The sequence below is a fragment of the Salmo trutta genome, chromosome 23, assembly GCF_901001165.1.
Source record: "Salmo trutta chromosome 23, fSalTru1.1, whole genome shotgun sequence".
Lineage (NCBI taxonomy): Eukaryota > Metazoa > Chordata > Actinopteri > Salmoniformes > Salmonidae > Salmo > Salmo trutta.
In genome coordinates, this window is record NC_042979.1 from 1,535,135 (window position 1) to 1,561,049 (window position 25,915).

Genomic DNA, 25,915 nt, shown 5'->3' on the forward strand with positions numbered 1-25,915 from the left:
GATAATCCTGTTCTAGATTTGTATATAGCCCTATATATAGATGACCTAGCCTGTCTCCTTCAGGTAATAAATGAAGGTAATATGTACATGTAGGTAGAGTTAAAGTGACTATGCATAGATAATAAATAGAAAGTAGCGTAAAAGAGGGGTCTGTGTAGCCCTTTGATTAGCTGTTCAGGAGACTTATGGCTTAGGGGTAGAAGCTGTTTAGAAGAATCTTGGACCTAGACTTGGCTCACGGTACCGCTTGCCGTGCGGTAGCAGAGAGAAGTCTATGACTAGGGTGGCTGGAGTCTTTGACAATTGTTAGGGCCTTCCTCTGACACGGCCTGGTATAGAGGTCCAGGATGGCAGGAAGCTTGGCACCAGTGATGTACTGGGCCAAACGCATTACCCTCTGTAGTGCCTTGCGGTCGGAGGCCGAGCAGATGCCATACCAGGCAGTGATGCAACCAGTCAGGATGCTCTCGATGGCACAGCTGTAGAACCTTTTGAGGATCTGAGGACCCATGCCAAATCTTTTTAGTCTCCTGAGGGGGAATAGGCTTTGTCGTGCCCTCTTCACGACTGTCTTAGTGTGTTTGGACCATGTTAGTTTGTTGGTGATGTGGACACCAGGGAACTTGAAGCTCTCAACCTATTCCACTACAACCCCGTTGATGAGAATGGGGGCCTGCTCGGTCCTCCTTTTCATGTAGTCCACAATCATCTCCTTTGTCTTGATCACATTGAGGGAGAGGTTGTGGTCCTGGCACCACAAGGCCAGGTCTCTGACCTCCTCCCTATAGGCTGCCTCATCACTGTCGGTGATCAGGCCTACCACTATTGTGTCATCGGCAAACTTAATGATGGTGTTGGAGTCGTGCCTGGCCATGCACTAATGAGTGAACAGGGAGTAAAGGAAGGGACTGAGCATGAACCCCTGAGGGGCCCCCATGTTGAGGATAAGCCTGGCGGATGTGTTGTTCTCTACCCTTACCACCTGGGGGGCAGCCCGTCAGGAAGTTCAGGATCCAGTTGCAGAGGGAGGTGTTTAGTCCCAGCGTCCTTAGCTTAGTGATGAGCTTTGAGGGCACTATGATGTGAACACTGAGCTGTAGTCAATAGCAAAGTGTTCCTTTTGTCCATGTGGGAAAGGGCAGTGTTGGGGCGGTATGCAAATTGGAGTGGGTCTAGGGTTTCTGGGATAATGGTTTTAATGTTCGCATGCTCCGAACACACGTCCTGGTAATCCGTCTGGCCCTGCGGGCTTGTGATTGTTGACCTGTTTGAAGGTCTTCCTCACATTGGCTATGGAGAGTGTGATCAAACAGTCATTCGGAACAGCTGATGCTTTCATGCTTGCTTCAGTGCTACTTGCCTCGAAGTGAGCATAGAAGTAATTTAGCTCGTCTGGTAGGTTTGTGTCACTGGGCAGCTAGTGGATGTGCTTCCCTTTGTAGTCTAACCCAGAAGCCCTGCCTCATCCGATGAGCATCGGAGCCGGTGTAGTACGATTTAATCTTAGTCCTGTATTGAAGCTTTGCCTGTTTTATGGTTCGTCGGAGGGTATAGCGGGATTTCTTATAAGCTTCCGGGTTAGAGTACCGCTCCTTGAAAGCGGCAGCTCTACCCTTTAGCTCAGTGCAGATGTTGCCTGTAATCCATGGCATCTGGTTGGGGTATGTACGTACGGTCACTGTGGGGACGACGTCATCGATGCACTTATTGATGAAGCCAGTAACTAATGTAGTGTACTCCTCAATGTCATCGGAAGAATCCCAGAACATATTTCAGTCTGTGCTAGCAAAACAGTAACTTAGCATCTGCTTCATCTGACCACTTTCTTATTGACCGAGTCACTGGTGCTTCCTGCTTTAGTTTTTGCTTGTAAGCAGGAATCAGGAGGATTTAATTATGGTCAGATTTGCCAAATGGAGGGCGAGGGAGAGCTTTGTACGCATCTCTGTACAACATTAACAATGTCTACCCTGTATTTCTGATCAATTTGATGTTATTTTAATGGAGAATTTTTGTTTTAATGGACATTTCTAAGTGACCCCAAACTTTTGAACGGTAGAGTATGTAAATTAGATATTTCTGTATTTAATTTTAAATCAAATTGCAAAATTTTCTATGAACATGTTTTCACTTTGTCATTATGGGCTATTGTGTGTAGATGTGTAATTCAAAGAATTTGGAATTCAGGCTGTAGTACAATACATTTATAATATAAAAACATTCAAAAGCCGCTTTTGACATGATTGCCAACACAGACAGACCGTCGGCTCAAATAGATAGCAGCCTTCAATGTGGCAGACCAATCCAAACTCCTCTCTCAGCATGTCCAGCCCACTCATTATCTCAGCCAATTATGGCTAGTGGGAAGGTTGCTAACTTTTTCTGTGGCTTAACCAACAAGGCTCGTAATTTAACAATTGTATTCGTATTTACAGATGGCATACAAGATTGTTATTAAGGCACATGAAAGGTCACATGTTTGAGAAGGCATTTCTGTCCAAAAACGTATTTTGATCAAAGAAAAATGTTTACGTTCAAACGTCTCTCCTGTGAAGTCGTGACTTGCGACATACGTACAGTTTCCTGAATCGGGTCACATATTGGGGAATTTTCTCAGACACCGCCTGGTATGTATGTATGTCCTGGATGACTGGGAGCTCACTCCCAGTGATGCGCTGGGCCGCCCGCACCACCCTCTGTAGGGCCTTCTGTTCGAAGATGGTGCAATTTCCATACCAGATGGTGATGAAATCAGTTAGGATGCTCTCGATCGTGCAGCTGTAAAAGTTCCTCAGGATCTGAGGAGCCATGCATTCCACGATCAGCTCCTAGGTCTTGCTGATGTCTCTGTGTCATTGGCGTTGTTGATCAGGCCTACCACCATCGTGTCATCAACAAACTTTATGATAGAGTTGGAGTCGTGGGTGGCTACACAGTTGTAGGTGAACAGGGAGTATAGCAGGGGGCTAAGCACACACCTCTGAGGGGGGAGTGGAGGGAGGGGGTTGTTGCCCACTCTTAGCACCTTGGGTAAGCCCCGGAAGTCCAGGATCCAGTTGCAGAGGGAGGTGTTCAGTCCCAGGATCCTGAGCTTGGAGACGAGCTTGGAGGGCTTTAAGGTTTTCAACGCTGAGCTGTAGTCGATGAACAGAATCCTCACATAGGTATTCCTCTTTTCTAGATGGGAGAGGGCAGTGTGGAGTACAATTGAGGTTGCGTTGTCTGTGGATCTGTTGAAGCGGTATGCAAATTGGAGTGGATTCACGGTGTCTGGGATGATGAGTTGATGTGTGCCTTGACCAGCCTTTCAAAGCACTTCATTATCACAGATGTGAGTGATACAGGGCGGTAGTCATTGTGGCAGGATGCCTTAGAGTTTTTGGGAACAGGAATGATGGTAGTCAGTTTGAAATATGTGGGGATTACAGACTGGGACAAGGAGTTGTGTCTGTGAAGACACTTGCCAGCTGGTCTGCACATGTCCTGAAGACACGCCCTTGAATACCGTCTGGCACTGCGGTCATACGAGTCTTGACCCACTTAAAAACCTTACTTACTTAAGCCACGGAGAGAGAGATCACCCAGTCCTCCGGATCAGCGGGGGCCCTCATGCAGGGCTCTGTGTTGTTTTTGTCAAAGCATTCATTAAAGGCATTGAGTTTGCCTGGTAGAGAGACATCGTTGGGCAGATCACAGCTAGTTCTTATTTTGTAGTCTGTATTGTACATTAGCCCCTCACTCTCTGGATTTTCCTGAATCTGATGTCCTGTCCGCTCTGCGAATCGAGAATCCATCGAGTTGGATAGTCATGGGGGGTATCTTGTCCAAAAGCCATGTTTCAGAAAAACAGAGAATATTGCAGTTACAAGTGTGTAATGTTAGCACATTGTATGTGTAGCACTAACTAGGTAGCTGGTTGGTTAGCAGCATCGTTTCAGTGACTGGCTCAGCTGGCAAGCTAGTAATGTTGGACACATTTATGATAGCTTTCGTGCCCATTGTGAAACTTCAGAAATACTGTTCATTGAAGCACAAAACTCCTTAGTTAAATGTGAAATGGTGCAATTAAGACTGCCTCGACAAAAAAATTAATAATATCTATCCCATTGCTCTTTGCGAGATACAAGATGGATCAGTGCAGGCATAATCATCACGCTATCTGACGTTGAAAGTGGAAATGTTACATGTAGCTCCTTAAGGAACCAAGCTTGTTCCGTACACTGTTTATGCCTGCAGTAGTGTTGGGAATTAATTTAATCCATAGAAGGGTCATTTGGAGGAAGGATTGTTGATAAATATTTAACATCCGTATCTAAAAGCATAATTGAGAGAGAATTCATCAACAGTGGTATATTTGTGACATTTGGCCTTACCCAGGACTCCTTTATGACTACGTAATGTTTCATCTTTAGGTAATACAAAGAAAACATTAGTGTCATGTGAAGCTTTACTGCTTGCTCTTTAGTATGAGTAGTATTTTGATTTTAATTGTAAAAAAATATTACATTAATTAATGAAGATTGAAAAATGTAAACATCAACATTGCATTTTTTAAATATATATACACTGCTCAAAAAAATAAAGGGAACACTTAAACAACACAATGTAACTCCAAGTCAATCACACTTCTGTGAAATCAAACTGTCCACTTAGGAAGCAACACTGATTGACAATACATTTCACATGCTGTTGTGCAAATGGAATAGACAACAGGTGGAAATTATAGGCAATTAGCAAGACACCCCCAATAAAGGAGTGGTTCTGCAGGTGGTGACCACAGACCACTTCTCAGTTCCTATGCTTCCTGGCTGATGTTTTGGTCACTTTTGAATGCTGGCGGTGCTTTCACTCTAGTGGTAGCATGAGACGGAGTCTACAACCCACACAAGTGGCTCAGGTAGTGCAGCTCATCCAGGATGGCACATCAATGCGAGCTGTGGCAAGAAGGTTTGCTGTGTCTGTCAGCGTAGTGTCCAGAGCATGGAGGCGCTACCAGGAGACATGCCAGTACATCAGGAGACGTGGCGAAGGCCGTAGGAGGGCAACAACCCAGCAGCAGGACCGCTACCTCCGCCTTTGTGCAAGGAGGAGCAGGCGGAGCACTGCCAGAGCCCTGCAAAATGACCTCCAGCAGGCCACAAATGTGCATGTGTCTGCGCAAACGGTCAGAAACAGACTCCATGAGGGTGGTATGAGGGCCCGACGTCCACAGGTGGGGGTTGTGCTTACAGCCCAACACCGTGCAGGACGTTTGGCATTTGCCAGAGAACACCAAGATTGGCAAATTCGCCACTGGCGCCCTGTGCTCTTCACAGATAAAAGCAGGTTCACACTGAGCACATGTGACAGACGTGACAGAGTCTGGAGACGCCGTGGAGAACGTTCTGCTGCCTGCAACATCCTCCAGCATGACCAGTTTGGCGGTGGGTCAGTCATGGTGTGGGGTGGCATTTCTTTGGGGGGCCACACAGCCCTCCATGTGGTCGCCAGAGGTAGCCTAACAGCCATTAGGTACCGAGATGAGATCCTCAGACCCCTTGTGAGACCATATGCTGGTGCGGTTGGCCCTGGGTTCCTCCTAATGCAAGACAATGCTAGACCTCATGTGGCTGGAGTGTGTCAGCAGTTCCTGCAAGAGGAAGGCATTGATGCTATGGACTGGCCCGCCCGTTCCCCAGACCTGAATCCAATTGAGCACATCTGGGACATCATGTCTCGCTCCATCCACCAACGCCACATTGCACCACAGACTGTCCAGGAGTTGGCGGATGCTTTAGTCCAGGTCTGGGAGGAGATCCCTCAGGAGACCATCCGCCACCTCATCAGGAGCATGCCCAGGCGTTGTAGGGAGGTCATACAGGCACATGGAGGCCACACACACTACTGAGCCTCATTTTGACTTGTTTTAAGGACATTACATCAAAGTTGGATCAGCCTGTAGTGTGGTTTTCCACTTTAATTTTGAGTGTGACTCCAAATCCAGACCTCCATGGGTTGATAAATTGGATTTCCATTGATTATTTTTGTGTGATTTTGTTGTCAGCACATTCAACTATGTAAAGAAAAAAAGTATTTAATAAGATTATTTAATTCATTCAGATCTAGGATGTGTTATTTTAGTGTTCCCTTTATTTTTTTGAGCAGTGTATATTGTTGAACAAAATATACCCTACCAGCATATTAAATCTCCAGAGATGGATCTCTGCTACTTTTAGAGTAATGGCCCATTTTCTACAGATTAATAGGCATAGTAGGCAATGTAACCAATCACAACCCAAAGCCCTACTTTTACTTGTATCTTTGGGCGAGTAAAATGGTGCCGGAGAGGAAGGCAGACGTTTTACGTGCCCCCAACCGATTGTGTTTTTTTGTTTGTTTATTTGCGTTGTTTTTAACTTAATTTTTTTACTTATTTTGTACAAAAATAACTTCTAGACATCAGGACTGCGATTACTCACCACGGCCTAGCAGAATCCTTTTTTTTCCTTTCACGACTCTGATGAGCCCGACATGAAGGATGTACTGCTTTCTCGGGAACAGGCCCCGTTCTCCATGATTTGCGTGAAGAGGAGACGGAGAAAAAGGGGCCAAAAGGCGGGCTGCCTTCTGAGAATTCATAGGCGATCGGATAAACCCCCACTTCCTTCCATTTAAAAAAAATATATATTTCACCTTTTATTTAACCAGGTAGGCCAGTTGAGAACAAGTTCTCATTTACAACTGCGACCTGGCCAAGATAAAGCAAAGCAGTGCGACAAAAAACAACAAAGTTACACATAGGGTAAACAAAAGTACAGTCGATAACACAATAGAAAAATCTATATACAGTGTGTGCACTGTAGGAGGTAAGGCAATAAATAGGCCATAGTAGTGAAGCAATTACAATTTAGCAAATTAATACTGAAGGGATGGATGTGCAGATGATGTGCAAGTAGAAATACTGTTGTGCAAAAGAGCAAAAAAGTAAATAAAAACAATATGGGGATGCGGTAGGTAGTTGGGTGGGCTATTAACAGATGGGCTATGTACAGCTGCAGCGATCGGTAAGCTGCTCAGATAGCTGATGCTTAAAGTTAGAGAGGGAGATATGAGTCTCCAGCTTCAGTGATTTTTGAAATTCGTTCGTCATTGGCAGCAGAGAACTGGAAGGAAAGGCGGCCAAAGTAGGAATAGGCTTTGGGGGTGAACAGTGAAATATACCTCCTGCAGTGCGTGCTACGGGTGGGTGCTGCTATGGTGACCAGTGAGCTGAGATAAGGCGGGGTTTACCTAGCAAAGACTTATAGATGACCTGGAGCCAGTGGGTTTGGCGATGAATATGAAGCGAGGGCTAGCCAACGAGAGCATACAGGTCGCAGTGATGGGTAATATATGGGGCTTTGGTGACAAAACGGATGGCACTGTGATAGACTGCATCCAATTTGCTGAGTAGAGTGTTGGAGGCGATTTTGTAAATGACATCGTCGAAGTCAAGGATCGGTAGGTTAGTCAGTTTTACAAGGGTATGTTAAGCAGCATGAGTGAAGGATGCTTTGTTGCGAAATAGGAAGCCAATTCTTGATTTAATTTTGGATTGGAGATGCTTAATGTGAGTCTGGAAGGAGAGTTTACAGTCTAACCAGACACCTAGGTATTTGTCGTTGTCCACATATTCTAAGTCGGAACTGTCCAGAGTAGTGATGCTGGACGGGCGGGCAGGTGCGGGCAACGATCGGTTGAAGAGCATGCATTTAGTTTTACTTGCATTTCAGAGTAGTTGGAGGCCACGGAAGGAGAGTTGTATGGCATTGAACCTCGTCTGGAGGTTAGTTAACAGTGTCCAAAGAAGGGCCAGAAGTATATAGAATGGTGTTGTCTGTGTAGAGGTGGATCAGAGAATCACCAGCAGCAAGAGCGACATCATTGATGTATACAGAGAAAAGAGTCGGCCCGAGAATTGAACCCTGTGGCACCCCCATAGACACTGCCAGAGGTCTGGACAACAGGCCATCCGATTTGACACACTGAACTCTGTCTGAGAAGTAGTTGGTGAACCAGGCGAGGCAGTCATTTGAGAAACCAAGGCTGTTGAGTCTGCCGATAAGAATGTGGTGATTGACAGAGTCGAAAGCCTTGGCCAGATCAATGAATGCAGCTGCACAGTAGCAAAAAATCGTCTCTTATCGATGGTGATTATGATATCGTTTAGGACCTTGAGCGTGGCTGAGGTGCCCCGCGGAAGCTTTCCAATCTTTGGCGTTGAACAGGCTAGTAATAGGGGTTGCAACAATTTTGGCTGATAATTTTAGAAAGAGAGGGTCCAGATTGTCTAGCCTGGCTGATTTGAAGGGGTCCAGATTCTGCAGCTCTTTCAGAACATCAGCTATCTGGATTTGGGTGAAGGAGTAATGGGGAGGCTTGGGCAAGTTGTTGTGGGGGGTGCAAGGCTGTTGACCGGGTTAGGGGTAGCCAGGTGGAAAGCATGGTCAGCCGTAGAAAAATGCTTATTGAAATTCTCAATTATCATGGATTTATTGGCGGTGACAGTGTTTCCTAGCCTCAGTGCAGTGGGCAGCTGGGAGGAGGTGCTCTTATTCTCCGTGGACTTTACAGTGTTTTTTTGAGTTTGTGCTACACGATGCAAATTTCTGTTTAAAAAGCTAGCCTTTGCTTTCTTAACTGCCTGTGTACATTGGTTCCTAACTTCTCTGAAAAGTTGCATATCGCGGGGGTTATTCGATGCTAATGCAGTACGCCACAGGATGTTTTTGTGCTGGTCAAAGGCAGTCAGGTCTGGAGTGAACCAAGGACTATTTCTGTTCCTGGTTCTACATTTTTAGAACGGGGCATGCTTATTTAAGATGTTGAGGAAGCACTTTTAAAGAATAACCAGGCATCCTCTACTGACGGAATGAGGTCAATATCATTCCAGGATACCCGGGCCAGGTCGATTTAGAAAGGCCTGCTTGCTGAAGTGTCATTGACATCAGTCATTGGCTTCATCAATAAGTGCATCGATGACGTCGTCCCCACAGTGAGCGTACGTACATACAGTGGGGGGAAAAAGTATTTGATCCTCTGCTGATTTTGTATGTTTGCCTACTGACAAAGAAAGGATCAGTCTATAATTTTAATGGTAGGTTTATTTGAACAGTGAGAGACAGAATAACAACAAAAATATCCAGAAAAACGCATGTCAAAAATGTTATAAATTGATTTGCATTTTAATGAGGGAAATAAGTATTTGACCCCCTCTCAATCAGAAAGATTTCTGGCTCCCAGGTGTCTTTTATACAGGTAACGAGCTGTGATTAGGAGCACACTCTTAAAGGCAGTGCTCCTAACCGCAGCTTGTTACCTGTAAAAAAGACACCTGTCCACAGAAGCAATCAATCAATCAGATTCCAAACTCTCCACCATAGTCAAAGAGCTCTCCAAGGATGTCAGGGACAAGATTGTAGACCTACACAGGACTGGAATGGGCTACAAGACCATCGCCAAGCAGCTTGGTGAGAAGGTGACAACATTTGGTGCGATTATTCGCAAATGGAAGAAACACAAAAGAACTGTCAATATCCCTCGGCCTGGGGCTCCGTGCAAGATCTCACCTCGTGGAGTTGCAATGGTCATGAGAACGGTGATGAATCAGCCCAGAACTACACAGCAGGATCTTGTCAATGATCTCAAGGCAGCTGGGACCATAGTCACCAAGAAAACAATTGGTAGCACACTACGCCGTGAAGGACTGAAATCCTGCAGCGCCCGCAAGGTCCCCCCGCTCAAGAATACATATACATGCCCGTCTGAAGTTTGCCAATGAACATCTGAATGACTCAGAGGACAACTGGTGAAAGTGTTGTGGTCAGATGAGACCAAAATGGACCTCTTTGGCATCAACTCAACTCGCCGTGTTTGGAGGAGGAGGAATGCTGCCTATGACCCCAAGAACACCATCTCCACCGTCAAACATGGAGGTGGAAACATTATCAAATCAAATCAAATTTATTTATATAGCCCTTCGTATATCAGCTGAAATCTCAAAGTGCTGTACAGAAACCCAGCCTAAAACCCCAAACAGCAAGCAATGCATGTGAAAGAAGCACGGTGGCTAGGAAAAACTCCCTAGGAAAAACTTTGGGGGTGTTTTTCTGCTAAGGGGACAGGACAACTTCACCGCATCAAAGGGACGATGTACCGTCAAATCTTGGGTGAGAACCTCCTTCCCTCAGCCAGGGCATTGAAAATGGGTCGTGGATGGGTATTCCAGCATGACAATGACCCAAAACACACGTCAAGGCAAAAAAGCAGTGGCTCAAGAAGAAGCACATTAAGGTCCTGGAGTGGCCTAGCCAGTCTCCAGACCTTAATCCCATAGAAAATCTGTGGAGGGAGCTGAAGGTTCGAGTTGCCAAACGTCAGCCTCGAAACCTTAATGACTTGGAGAAGATCTGCAAAGAGGAGTGGGACAAAATCCCTCCTGAGATGTGTGCAAACCTGGTGGCCAACTACAAGAAACGTCTGACCTCTGTTTTTGCCAGCAAGGGTTTTGCCACCAAGTACTAAGTCATGTTTTGCAGAGGGGTCAAATACTTATTTCCCTCATTAAAATGAAAATAATTTTATAACATTTTTGAGATGCGTTTTTCTATATTTTTTGTTGTTATTCTGTCTCTCACTGTTCAAATAAACCTACCATTAAAATTATAGACTGATAATTTCTTTGTAAGTGGGCAAACGTACAAAATCAGCAGGGGATCAAATATTTTTTTTCCCCCACTGTACCCCAACCAGAAGCCATGGATTACAGGCAGCATCCGCCCTGAGCTAAAGGCTACAGCTGCCATTTTCAAGGAGCTGGACTCTAACCTGGAAGCTATAAGAAATCCCGCTTTGCCCTCCGACGATCCATCAAACAGGCACAGCGGCAATACAGAATGAAGATCGAATCGTACTACACTGGCTTCGACGCTCATCGGATGTGGCAGGGTTTGCAAACCATTACAGACTACAAAGGGAAGCACCGGCCAGAGCTGCCCAGTGACACGAGCCTACCAGATGAGCTAAACTACTTCTATGCTCGCTTCGAGGCAAATTGCATGAGAGATTCTATTAATCAGTTGGGGTCTCTATAAGCTTCAATATGAGGTCCTAAACTTAGCATGAAAGTGCATCCTTGTAGGTGTGTGGGCTAATATAGTCAAAATGTTTGGGTTAAGTTTAGCCAATGGCCATGGGATAAGCTGAGCCAAGGGCTGAGCCATTGGCAAGTTGATCAAATTGAAGTGTTTTCTTACCAGGTGTAATGTAAGGCAAGTTGAGCATGTCCTGCGGCTCAATACACAGGATTTACAGCATCCTGCAATATATGTAGATATCTTTGTTTGAAAATAATACTATATTTCCCTTGACGGAGTGATGCTGATGTGCTTTGAAAGGCTGTTCATGGCTCACATCAACAGCATCATCCCGGATACCCTAGACCCACTCCAATTCGAATACCACCTCAACAGATCCACAGATAAGGCAATCTCAATCGCACTCCACACTACCCTTTCCCACCTGGACAAAAGGAACACCAATGTGAGAATGCTGTTCATTGACTACAGCTCAGCGTTCAACACCATAGTGGCCATAGAACTCATCACTAAGCTAAAGGACCCTGGGACTAAACACCTCCCTCTGCAACTGGATCTTGGACTTCCTGACGGGCCACCCGCAGGTGGTAAGGGTAGGCAACAACACGTCTGCCATGCCGATCCTCAACACTGGGGCCCCTCGGGGGTGTGTGCTTAGTCCTCTCCTGTACTCCCTGTTCACCCACAACTGCATTGCCACACACGACTCAAACACCATCATTAAGTTTGCAGACGACACAACAGTGGTAGGCCTGATCACCGACAACGATGAGACAGCCTATAGGGAGGAGGTCAGAGACCTGGCAGTGTGGTGCAAGGACAACAACCTCTCACTCTATGTGAGCAAGACAAAGGAGCTGATCGTGGACTACAGGAAAAGGTGGGACAAACAGGCCCCCGTTATTAACATTGACGGGGCTGTAATGGAGCGGGTCGAGAGTTTCAAGTTCCTTGGTGTCCACATCACCAACGAACTATCATGGTCCAAACATACCAAGACAATCGTGAAGAGGGCACGACAACACCTTTTCCCCCTCAGGAGATTGAAAAGATTAGGCATGAGTCCGCAGATCCTCAAAAAGATCTACAGCTGCACCATCGAGAGCATCCTGACCGGTTACATCACCGCCTGGTATGCTCGGCATCTGACCGTAAGGCGCTACAGAGGGTAGTGCATACAGCCCAGTACATCCCTGGGGCCAAGCTTCCTGCTATCCAGGACCTATATACTTGGCGGTGTCAGAGGAAAGCCCAACATTTTTTCAAAGACTCCAGTCACCCAAGTCATGGACTGTTCTCTCTGCTACTGCACTGCAAGCGGTACCGGTGCGCCAAGTCTGGGACCAAATGGCTCCTTAACAGCTTCTACCCCCCGCCATTTGTTTTTTACACTGCTTCTACTCGCTGTTTATTATCTATGCATAGTCACTTCACCCCTACCGACATGTACAAATTACCTCAACTAACCTGTACCCCCGCACATTGACTCAGTACCTGTACCCCCTGTATATATCCTCATTATTGGTATTTTATTGTTACTTTTTCTAATTTTTTATTTTAGTTTATTTGGCAAATATTTTCTTAACTCTATCTTGAGCTTCACTGTTGGTTAAGTGCTTGTAAGTAAGCATTTCACGGTAAGGTTGTTGTATTCGGCGTATGTGACAAATAAAGTTTGATTTGAATGTAAAAATTGGCTCAACTTACCCCATTCTCCCCTACTAATTTTTGGCAGCACCTGTTCTCCTGTAACCTGATCCACCAACCTGACCTGACTGTAGCCCTCGTGAATCCATGTAGTGAAACAGAACGCAAGCTCATGAGATCAGGATGGTTGAACAAGGATAGTTCTCATGTTGTTTGAGCACAAAGCTGCATTGATTTCTCTTATATGACCATCTCTCATCAACATTGTGTGTCTGTTCTGTTTTCTAGGGACTCCCTGGGCCAGTGGGGACAGTGGGGCCACCAGGAGAAATTGGTCTAAAGGTGAGAATTTACACATACAGTACACACACACACACACATGCATGCTCACACGTACACTCATGCGCACACGCGCGCACACACACACACACACACACACACACATGCACATGTACACACACTTTATCACTCTCTCTCACACACAGACACATACACATTCACATCGTCTGGTCTCACTAGTTTAATCAGGATGTGTGTGTAGCTACCTGTTTGTTCCTCCCACTATAATGAATAATTGATTGATTGACTGATTTTATTTGTCATTAAAAAAACACACTACTGTTCAAAAGTTTGGGTTCACTTAGAAATGCGTCAGATTCAACAGAAGATCTCTTTGTTTCTTGGGACCTAGAACTAGCATCTCCGTTTTGTCCGAGTTTAAAAGTAGAACATTTGCCGCCATCCACTTCCTTATGTCTGAAACACAGGCTTCCAGGTAGGCCAATTTTGGGGCTTCACCATGTTTTATCAAAATGTATAGCTGTGTGTCGTCCGCATAGCAGTGAAAGTTAACATTATGTTTCCGAATGACATCACCCGCGCTCAGGCTAGGCCATTCAATGACATTCAGAGACTTGTCCCGAAGCCACTCCTGCATTGTCTTGGCTGTGTGCTTAGGGTCATTGTCCTGTTGGAAGGTAACTCTTCTCCCCAGTCTGAAGTCCTGAGCACTGTATAGCAGGTTTTCATCTCTATTCATCTTTGCCTCGATCCTGAATAGTTTCCCAGTCCCTGCCACTGAAAAACATCCCCACAGCATGATGCTGCCAGGTTTCCTCCAGACGTGGCGATTGGCATTCGGGCCAAAGAGTTCAATCTTGGTTTCATCAGACCACAATATAGATTTACATTTTAGTCATTTAGCAGATGCTCTTATCCAGAGCAACTTACAGTAGTGAATGCATACATTTCATACATTTTTTTCTCCGTACTGGTCCCCCGTGGGAATCGAACCCACAACCCTGGCGTTGCAAACACCATGCTCTACCAACTGAGCCACACGGGGATATCTTGTTTCTCAGGGTCTGAGAGTCTTTTGGTTCCTTTTGGCAAACTCCAAGCGGGCTGTCATGTGCCTTTTACTGAGGAGTGGCTTCAGTCTGGCCACTGTACCTTAAAGGCCTAATTGGTGGAGTGCTGCAGAGATGGTTGTCCTTCTTGAAGGTTCTCCCATCTCCACAGAGGAACTCTAGAGCTCTGTCAGAGTGACCATCAGGTTCTTGGTCACCTCCCTGACAAAGGTCCTTCTCCACCGATTGCCCAGTTTGGTCGGGTGGCCAGCTCTAGGAAAGACTCTAGGTGGTTCCAAATTTCTTCCGTTTAGGAATGATGGAGGAAACTGTGTTCTTGGGGACCTTCAATGCTGCAGAAATGTTTTGGTACGCTTCCCCAGATCTGTGTCTCGCCACAATCCTGTCTCGGAGCTCTACGGACAATTCATTCGACCTCATCGCTTGTTTTTTGCTCTGACGTGCACTGTCAACTGTGGGGCCTTATATCAACAGGTATGAGCCTTTCCAAATCATGTCCAATCAATTGCATTTACCACAGGTGGACTCCAATCAAGTTGTAGAAACATCTCAAGGATGATCAATGGAAACAGGATGCACCTGAGCTCAATTTCGAGTCTCATAGCAAAGGGTCTGAATACTTGTAAATAAGTTATTCCATTTTTGGGGGTTTAATACATTTGCAAAAATATCTGAAAACCTGTTTTCACTTTGTCATTATGCAGTATTGTGTGTAGATTGTTGAGGAAATTATTTTATTTAAAACATTTTAGAATAAGGCTGTAACGTAACAAAATGTGAAGGGTCTGAATACATACCGAAGGCACTGTACATAAAAAAACGTGACCTGGATTTGATAATAAAGTCAGAGACTTATTTCCATTGTGGTCTCTGTTTTTTTTTTTACATATTTACATCCAGTATACAGTTACATAGACACATTACAGAGATACAGACATGAAAAATGGTTCTACTGTTCACTCATTAGCCAGCTTTTTACAAGGATGCATTTTTACCCCCTTTTTCTCACCAATTTTGTGATTACGATCATGTCTCATCGCTGCCACTCCCCAACGGGCTCGGGAGAGGCGAAGGTCCAGTCATGCGTCCTCCAAAACATGACCCACCAAACTGTGCGTCTTGGGGGGCAGGGGCCCGGCCTGCCACAGGGAGTCACTAGAGCGTGATGAGCCAAGCACTCACCTAACCCGGACGACAATTGTGCGCCGCCCTATGGGACTCCCGGTCACGGCCGCTGATGCAGTGCCTTAGACAGCTGCCCCACTTGGGAAGCCTTGACATTCTTTTTTAAAACAAATCAAATCAAATTTTATTTGTCACATGCTTCGTAGACAACAGGTGTAGACTAACAGTGAAATGCTTACTTATGGGTCCTTTTCCAACAATGCAGAGTTAGTGACAGAAATTGTGACACGAGGAAAAAATACAGTGAATAACAATAACAATTAAAAATGACATGGCTATATACAGGGAATACCAGTTCCCTTATTCATGTCACTTGTTAAATTCACTTCAATCAGTGTAGATGAAGGGGAGGAGACAGGTTAAAGAAGGATTTATAAGCCTTGAGACAATTGAGACATGGGTTGTGTATGTGTGCCATTCAGAGGGTGAATGGGCAAGACAAAAGATTGAAGTGCCTTTGAACGGGGTATGGTAGTAGATGCCAGGCGCACCGGTTTGTGTCAAGAACTGCAATGCCATTGGGTTTTTCATGCTCAACAGTTTCCCGTGTGTATCATGAGTGGTCCACCAAAAGGATATCCAGCCAACTTGACACAATTGTGGGAAGCATTGGAGTCAACATGGGTCAGCATTCCTGCGGAACGCTTTCGACAACTTGTAGAGTCCGTCCCGATGAATTGAGGCTGTTCTGAGGGCAAAGGGGAGTGGGGATGCAACTCAATATTAAGGTGTGCAGAGAAAGAAAATAAACATAATTGGATAGGTACCTGGAGACTAAGTCTGTGATAATTCTGGGGGCTATATATAATATTTTTTGTCACATACGCTGGATCAAATCACATTTTATTTGTCACATGCGCCGAATGTAACAGTTGCAACATTTGTAGACTTTACCGTGAAATGCTTACTTACGAGCCCCTTCCCAACAATGCAGAGTTAAAACATTTTAGTAAGCATTTCACGGTAAAGTCTACAACTATTGCATGTGACAAATAAAATCTAAAAAGTAAATAGTAACACAATAAAACAACAATAGCGAGGCTATATACAAGGAGTACTGAGTCAATGTGCAGGGGTACGAGGTAGTTGAGGTAATTGAGGTCAAATCAAATTTTAGGAATATAAAATGGAACTTTAAACATTAATTTTCAATAGTATTATATTGGAAACTGCTAAATGAGTAAAAAAACGTGATGTGATTTATTTCTTTTGATGATCTACCAGAAATCATGAAAACGGAGTTGATTTGCCTATGAATAAGGCACATATACTTTATATTTACTATATACTCCGCGATGCGTCGTGCCTAAGAACAGCCCTTAGCCGTGGTATATTGGTCATATACCACACCTCCTCGGGCCTTATTGCTTAAATAACAAACAAGAAAAAACACTTATGTCATGGCGCTGGCCCTTTCAGTGAATTGGCTAGCAGAGATGTGAACAACAGTTTTTTATGACCTTACAACTACATCATAAATACCACAGACTCTCCCTGACCATGCAATTGAGAGAGTTTCACAGTAAAAACAAGGGATTCTTCTGCCCAATTCTACTACGTCCCAGAATTTGAGAATGGAACAATATTCCTATTTTGGAGAATGTGTAAACGATCGGTGGAGAAGCCAGCTATGACCCAGTCCATTTTGTTTCATGTTTGTGACCTCATGAAAGACAATACACCCACATTACCCTAACTCTGTTTATACAGGTGCCTCAGTTATTAAGTTTGCATCTAATTCTTGTATAAAAACCAATGAGTAAAAATGAAACTATTTGCGAAATGATGTAATGTGATGTTAACTTTCAAAATGAGAAAATCGTCTTCCTGTAAAGTTGGAACTAAGTCAGTGGCCATGCCCAAGTGAATAGGCATTGCTTGGAAATAATGAGCCAACCCCTTCTCTACATTTCTATAAGAGCCTCCATGACCCAATTCACGTTAGGCTAAGCAAACCCCAGCGTGAGCTGAGGTTGCAAATGGTTGAATTTCTGAGACCAAAACATGCCGGGTGACGCTGGTGTGTGAAGTGGTTGAAACTACAACTCTACCAAAGGACAAAACTATTCCACGTGAGGCATTGGCTACATGGCTGGAAATGATTAAACTCTGAGACTATCGATCCCTACAGAATAAGAGCACATTTTAGGCACAAATTACTAGTCTGCAGCTAGAAATTATGAAAACCGAGGACGAGAATACAGACAACCTCCGAAATATCTATAATATGAAAACATTTCTGAATAGTACTCTGAAGTATCTTTTCTAACCACGTAATACTTGGATCTTCGGGGAAACGCAACCAGAGAGACTGAACTCTCCAGCAGACGGACCGGATTCCAACAGAGAAGACAACAATGACATACGGGCATAAATATATACTTGCAATTATTCTCGAATGAGAGGCCGTTCATGTGCAAAGGATTAGCATTTCATGAAATATAATTATACCATGTGTGTAATGAATCCTTTTGTCTTTACCGCTCTTTCTCAGTCCCACCCCTTTCCCTTTGTCCACCAAGCCGTCATATCGGCCTAGGCCACTAGGGACTCTTACCATTTACATTTTTTACATTTTAGTAATTTAGCAGACGCTCTTATCCAGAGCGACTTACAGTAGGGAATGCATACATTTCATACATTTATTATATATATTTTTTTTTTTTGCGCTTTCCGATCATTGTTAGTAACCAATGTCTGTTTGTTTATGTATTTCTGTGATTGTTTAGTTAGTTAGTAAATAAATAATTGAGCCAATTATTAAATGGAGGATTCATAGTAGAGGCTGGATTCGTGCAGATAACCATAATTTACAACATTCAGATGAGACTATCGAAGGTAATAATAATAATTAATTAATAGAAGATTAATTGATCAGATATTAAAATATCTGAAGAGTTATATTCGGAAAATTATAACTTTGTAATCTGAACATTTTCCTCGGTACCCTGACTTCATAGTTAATTAAATTTAGTTTAATCGCGTAATAATAATTATAGAGAATTTATTTGATAAAATAAGTCTTCACATTTAATGATACTAAAGACACAACACTTATCATCTACTATAACAATACAGTGACTAAAAATGGCATACCAATGGCTACAACTTAGCTAGCTAGCTAGTCAGCTGACAGGAAAAATGTGGCTAACAGTAGCTTCTTAGCATAAAATAAAATGCTGTACAATGATGAAAATATGTCTAAAACATTGACAACTTCATCAGGAAACATAAGGAAATACTACTCACAATCTACTCACAATTGTTGCATTCATGCACAGTAAAGGATAAAACAGAATAATAATGTTAGAAAACCGGAGAATCTCTGCACAGCCACATGTGGCAAGCTTAACTTGGGAGTTCGGCTAATTAATGCTGCGAGCTTGTGCTAGCTGTGACGTCATCAGTCACTCTTAAAGGCACAGGCTGTCTTACAAGTGAATAAAATGAAAATTAATATAGAACTGTTTCCGGTCAATGAACATTTTGTAATTAATGTTGTTGTATTATACTGGAACTAATGAAAACAAACTATAATTTAATGGGTTCAATTAAGAAAAAGTTCTAATAAAATCCTACAAGAGATCTAAAACCTATAGGATCCAATCAGATTACTTTTGATTTCCAAAAAGAAAAAAAGTAATCCAATAGGATTCTGATAGAGGAGATAGAAAATTCTATAGGATTGCGAGAAATCCTATAGGATCCAATCAGATTACTTTTTATTTCCAATAAGAAAAAAGTAGTCCAATAGGATTCTGATAGAGGAGATACAAAATCCTATAGTTATTGTGTGTGTGGCATCAATATTAATGTGTGTGTGTTTTGTGTTTGTAAGCGTATGTTGTGTGTGTTGGAGTCTCAGTGTAGTATGTGTGAGTGTGTGGGTAGAGTCCCGTGAGTGTTCATAGAGCCAGTGCAAGAGAGTCAGTGCTACAAAAAAAGAGGGTCAATGCAAATAGTCCAGCTAGCCATATGATTAACTGTTCAGCAGTGTTATGGCTTGGGGATAGAAGCTGTTCAGCAGCCTTTTGGTTCCAGACTTGGCGGTAGCAAAGAGATAGGTGCAGTGAAATGTGTTGTTTTACAGGGTCAGACATAGTAGTACAGCGTCCTTGGAGCCAATTAGGGGTAAGTGCTTTGCTCAAGGGTATGTCAACTGATTTTTCAGCTTGTCGCCTTGGGTATTTGAATCAGCGAGCTTTCGGTTACTTCTCCTTTTCTCTTTTTGTCTGTCTCTTAGGGTCTTCCAGGCGAAGTGGGTGATCCAGGACTGCCTGGCGAGCCAGGGGAGAAGGTCAGTCACAAGAGTACTCACCACATCCTACTCTAATCACCCTCTTTCCTCTTCTAACACTGTAACATGGTTGTCTGTCCATTATAATAAGTCAGTCTCTCACTTACACACACTTACTGTAGTGAATGCAATGATGTTTCTGTGATGAGTCTGTGTAAATGACAAATTAGTGAATAACAGCACAGTTACTGTATGTAGGCAGTTATTGTTACAGCACATTCACACACACATGCACACAAGTACGCACACACGCATAAACACACGCACACACACACACACACAGAGGCAGAAATATATCTGTAACGTTAAGGAAACCCTGCCCTCAAAATTGTTGGTGTGTGTGTATCAGGGAGCACTCGGAGCCATTGGTAACATCGGAGAACAGGGACTAATGGGACAACGGGTCAGTGTTTCTGTCATTCTCTTCTTAAAATGAATTTCTCCTGATCAATTTGTGTTTTGTTAGCCATCAAATGTCAATCTCATTCACTGCTTGTGCTCTGTGTGTAGGGAGAGCCAGGGCTTGAGGGAGAGGCCGGTGCTGCTGGTCCTGATGGAACAAAGGTAAGGCCTGAGACAAATCTCAATGAGTCATTGTGTGCATCCAAAGGCACCCGATTCGCTATGAGGCCTGGTCAAAAGTAGTGCACAATTTAGATGTATTTTGTAAGGTAATGGTCAGGTTGTTTGTGGTGTTTCGAAACAACCAGGCAAAAACATATCTGAACAGATAAAAAAACAAAATATTATGAAGCGGAAATACCTCTTTATCTGATGACTCTACAACCAGAAAAACTGTTTACACCCAGAAATATGACTTCATTATGACATTCCATGCCACATTATGCCTGCTGGTTTCACCAGCTCTCTTTGCAGATCATTCCGTTTTTTTGTTGTATTGAGCTCCCCAGTTGAGCCCATGCTGTTCTGTTTTATTAGGGTGAAAAGGGTGACATGGGGCAGGAGGGCGACAAAGGAGAGAAGGGTGAAACCGGAATGAAGGGAAAGGAGGGCCCACCTGGGAATCCTGGACTCATAGGCAACACAGTGAGTGACAAACGTAACCAAACACCCCCCCCACACACATTCAACCAGGTTGATTATTGTTCTCAATTGCTTACCTTGGTAAATAAAAGCTTTCTATGGCTACAATATGTTGACCCGACACACTACACCAACTGTGACTGGGTTGTAGTTGTAATAAATAAATTACATTTAATTACCACTAAAATTCCATGAAAAACGATAGAACGAGAACCCAAATAAATAGCCTATGTATAGCAGCCTAGAAGTAGGTGATTTCTTCCCTGTCTTCTCTCTGGCGGTGGTGAGAATGATGAAGAAGCTGCGTGTGTGCACTGCAGAGGCCGTCAGAGACTTGACCGCTTTGCCCAATGAGAACGTTGAAAAAGAATTACCAGCAGATCCTGGCTAGCCTTATAAACAACATGAGGAGCTGCTTGTTCACAACCAAAAGCTTTAAAGGCACGTCCGCAGTGGACCAGATTGCACCGCAGTCCGATTACAAAGAGCTGGTCAGAGCCTCTCATTCCGAGATTCAGGGAAAAAGACATTCGCATCCTGTGCCAATGCTTCTCCCTCCCGTGCGCCTCCACTAACAATGGCTTTAGGGACTTTGTTCACAGTAGGGGACACGCAAGCTGAGACCACTGCTTAACTGTACACATCTCCAGTTCTTGACTAGACTCTTACTAGCTCAAAAGTATCATGGAGCTCCTGCAGCTAAATATAAATAGTACCGGCACCCAAAATGAGTACCGGAACCTATTTCAGGTCAAGCACTGTTCACTGTAGCTCAGCAGCATGTGAGAGGGGGTTTAGCCACATGAACCTTATCACACCAATGAGATCTAAGATCCAAATTCACCGTGCGTCTGCATTGATGTTCATAAAATTCCACGAACCCCCTCGGAAGGCCCAGAGTGGAGTAAATAGTAAAAGTTGAATACTAAAAAAAGAGTGGGCAGGATATGTGCTTTAATTGCAACAAAATACAAGGCTGATAGTTTGTTAACCCCATTTGCTCTAATCCGTTTATGAAACAGTAATTCAAGAAGATCTAAATGCATATTACCATGAAACTGATTGAGATCAAATCATTGGCATGCAGATACAGTTTGGACATTTTACTGGTAAAACGTTGTAATGCTGGGAGTCGAGAAGCAGGTGCAGGTGGTAAGTTTAATATAACAAGTATCATGGAGAAAAAAAACCAAGGGAGTGCCAGATAAAGGGGAGGTAATGAGAGGGGTGCGCATATTGATGAATGCCAGGTGCGTGTAATGATGGTTCCCAGGACCGGTGGTTAGTAAACCGGCGACGTCAAGCGCAGGAGGGGAGGAGCGGGAGTAGAGGTGACATACATGAATAATTATCATTCACGAGTTACATTATTTTTCGCTCCCTCACCTAGAAATATTTCACAACACCATTGTCTATCTCTGTTAAATTTTGTCATATGTAGCTATTCAGCTGAAATATCTATTTCTCAGTCTGTCTCATATCTCCACTCCAGGGACAAGAAGGTAAATCTGGCAAGATTGGTGAAAGAGGCAAACCAGGAAGAAAGGTATTCTTATCAACCACATTTATTTCACTTATTATTTTTCATTGCTAGATCAAAACATGGTCCAGAACCCTGCAATACCAATTATACCTGTATTATACCTTTATAAATTTACCTGTGTTTACAGTACTTGTATATCAAGTAATTTTACTGTATAATGTTTCATATAATATCATACCAATTATATGTGTATGTTGTAGGGAGCCAAAGGTCATATGGGTCATCTTGGGGAGACGGGACCAATCGGAAAGACAGGGCCAAAAGGGTTTGTGGGACCGAAGGGCTCGAGAGGAACCATTGGACCTGTGGTAATGTGGACCTGTAATATTGCAGACAGTGAGATCATTTTCTGGGCTTGTATTCATAAACCGTCTCAGAGGAGGAGTGCTGATCTAGGATCAGTTTTTACTTTTAGATCATAATGTATAAAATTACATGGGCAGGGGGCACCTGATCCTTCACCCTTAGAAAGAAAGGTGCTATCTAGAACCTAAAAGGGTTCTTCAGCTGTCCCCATAGGAAAACCCTTTGAGGAACCCTTTTGGGTTCCATTCTGTGGACCTTTTCCACAGAAGGTTATACATGGAACCTAAAAGGGTTCTGCTATGGGGACAGATGAAGAATCTCTTCGGCAGTAGGGATGCGTGGGCAAAATCAAGCCAAGGGCCCCCCCTCCAAAAAAAGCCATATTACAACCTACACTATATGTGTAAATTGTATTGTTTGCTGTTAATTCATATGCCTTGCGACCATGATATATAGGCCTAAAGGCCGAGACAATAAGAAGACTGTGGCAGAATAAATTCAACCACACCATTGTTTTATCACAAAACCGGATAGAAACCTCTGTCCAGTGAAGTCCACAACGAATATTGCATGTAACAGATAGTTACATTACCTACAGCATGGTTAAGCAAGTTAATGTTTCCCAACATTTTCGGCCCACTAAACAACTATTGATTTAGAACCACAGAGAGTTACTGCAAGTCGCATAAAAAAACAGGAGCTGCCTCCACTATTCCAGCACCATTTTGCATGCGCACGTTCGTGCAAGTAGAAAAACATGTTGACTCACCCTACTTGTTGAGAAACGCCAATGCCATCCTCCTCTCTTTCATGTTGACAAAACGGTTTATCACTCTGTCATACAGTACATACTTTTAGTTTTTGTTGTCCTAGGCTACTTGGCTAAAATGCTTGCTTGCTAGCCTAACTTCCATTCATGGGAAACGTTAACTAGTTAACATTAGCCTTCTACATCTAGCTACATGTTGAACTTCCATCCTCTCAGACCAGGGGCACAATGTATGAATTAATGGTTGGATCAGAATCGCCGTTATCATCATTGGCCAGTATTGAAGGAAAATTATGAAACACAGAGAAATGAAAGATACATTATTTTATGTGTCTTTGTGTTCCATATGTTCCCTTGGAGTCCATGAATACACGGCACTGCCTTTCGGAAGAGTCTAGATCAGCACTCCTGCTCTGTGATGCTTTATGAATATGGGTCCTGATGTTAGATCTAGAAGGTAAAACCCAGTAAGAAGTCAAGCAGTCAGAGCAAAATCCGTATTTAGGTTTGACCTTCATTGACATCTGAAGGCTGTCACTTTAGATGGGTAATGTGGTTATTTGCAGTTTTAGCTCCAGCGTGACCAAACCCTCCCTCCCTTCCTTTCACAGGGTCCCCCAGGTATAATGGGTAAACAGGGGGAAATGGGTCTAGCAGGTTACGAGGTAAGTCTACAAATTTATTTACCTTTATTTAATCAGGGACTCACCATTGAGACCAGTGTCTCTTTTACGAGGGAGCCCTGCATATACAGTCGTGGCCAAAGGTTTTTCACAAAGTCCGCTGCCTCAGTTTGTATGATGGCAATTTGCATATACTCCAGAAGGTTATGAAGAGGGAACAGATGAATTGCAATTAATTGCAAAGTCCCTCTTTGCCATGCAAATGAACTGAATCCCAAAAAAACATTTCCTCTGCATTTCAGCCCTGCCACAAAAGGACCAGCTGACATCATGTCAGTGATTCTCTCTTTAACACAGGTGTGAGTGTTGACGAGGACAAGGCTGGAGATCACTCTGTCAAGCTGATTGAGTTCGAATAACAGACTGGAAGCTTCAAAAGGAGGGTGGTGCTTGGAATCATTGTTCTTCCTCTGTCATCCATGGTTAGCTGCAAGGAAACACGTGCCGTCATCATTGCTTTGCACAAAAAAGGCTTGACAGACAAGGATATATATTGCTGCCAGTAAGTTTGCACCTAAATCAACCATTTATCGGATCATCAAGAACTTCAAGGAGAGCGGTGCAATTGTTGTGAAGAAGGCTTCAGGGCGCCCAAGAAAGTCCAGCAAGCGCCAGGACCGTCTGCTAAAGTTGATTCAGCTACGGGATTGGGGCACCACCAGTACCGAGCCTGCTCAGGAATGGCAGCAGGCAGGTGTGCATCTGCACGCTCAGTGAGGTGAAGACTTTTGAAGGATGGCCTGGTGTCAAGAAGGGCAGCGAAGAAGCCACTTATCTCCAGGAAAAACATAACAGGGACAGACTGATATTCTGCAAGAGGTACAGGGATTGGACTGCTGAGGACTGGGGTAAAGTCATTTTCTCTAATGAATCCCCTTTCCGATTGTTTGGGGCGTCCAGAAAAAAGCTTGTCCGGAGAAGACAAGGTGAGCGCTACCATCAGTCCTGTGTCATGCCAACAGTAAAGCATCCTGAGACCATTCATGTGTGAAGTTGCTTCTCAGCCAAGGGAGTGGGCTCACTCACAATTTTGCCTAAGAACACAGCCATGAATAAAGAATGGTACCAACACATCCTCCGAGAGCAACTTCTCCCAACCATCCAGGAACAGTTTGGTGACGAACAATGCCTTTTCCAGCATGATGGAGCACCTTGCCATAAGGCAAAAGTGATAACTAAGTGGCTCGGGGAACAAAACATCGATATTTTGGGTCCATGGCCAGGAAACTCCCCATTGTCAAAAAAAGCCTTTGACACCTATGAAATGCTTGTAATTATACTTCAGTATTCCATAGTAACATCTGACAAAAATATCTAAAGACACTGAAGCAGCAAACTTTGTGAAAATTAATATTTGTGTCATTCTCAAAACTTTTTGCCACGACTGTACTGTAGAATTTCATAAAACACAGACATTTTTTTATATAAAACAAAATACAGCTTTTGACCTGTTCCAAATATCTCCTGTAATGCTTTAATCACACCGTACTAGTTTGTTATAACTGGGTTACAGTAATGTACTGAGTTAAACCAATGCGCTTCACTCCTAATGCTTTTGATCACACTACTTAGGGACAGTTTGAAAGTTAGGGGAGGGTGGTCTAACAATTTCTCTTTGCTTAGGGGAGGGTTGTGTGTTTTTTCCCTGGTATACATTCACCTTTTTGCAGGTTTTACTATAGAATTCCATCCTATACAAATGTCCATATCTGCTTGCATGAGCCTCCCCTATATCAAAGTGTTTTGATATTGCCGTTATGCACTATGCTTTTCCGCGTGCTAACTATACTACAGGTCAATATAGTCTACCAGTCTGTCTATCCTGGCCTCTATCCACCATTCAAAGTAGCAATAGTGGTAGGTGGATCGTTTGTCCAGATCGGGAATTGGCTAACTATACTGAACAAAAATATCAACGCATCATGCAACAATTCCAAAGATTTTACGGAGTTACAGT

General features: G+C 43.6%; 1 protein-coding gene across 1 annotated transcript in view; it reads left to right on the forward strand.

Annotated features, from left to right (window-relative positions):
• The window catches only part of col27a1a (collagen, type XXVII, alpha 1a), a 292,078-nt gene that overhangs the window by 203,210 nt on the left and 62,953 nt on the right, over positions 1-25,915 (forward strand). The window contains exons 33-40 of the mRNA XM_029708455.1: positions 13,050-13,103; positions 19,560-19,613; positions 19,963-20,016; positions 20,124-20,177; positions 20,553-20,660; positions 22,150-22,203; positions 22,401-22,508; positions 23,887-23,940. Coding sequence (XP_029564315.1) covers positions 13,050-13,103; positions 19,560-19,613; positions 19,963-20,016; positions 20,124-20,177; positions 20,553-20,660; positions 22,150-22,203; positions 22,401-22,508; positions 23,887-23,940 — 540 coding nt within the window. The remainder of the gene's footprint in view (positions 1-13,049; positions 13,104-19,559; positions 19,614-19,962; positions 20,017-20,123; positions 20,178-20,552; positions 20,661-22,149; positions 22,204-22,400; positions 22,509-23,886; positions 23,941-25,915) is intronic.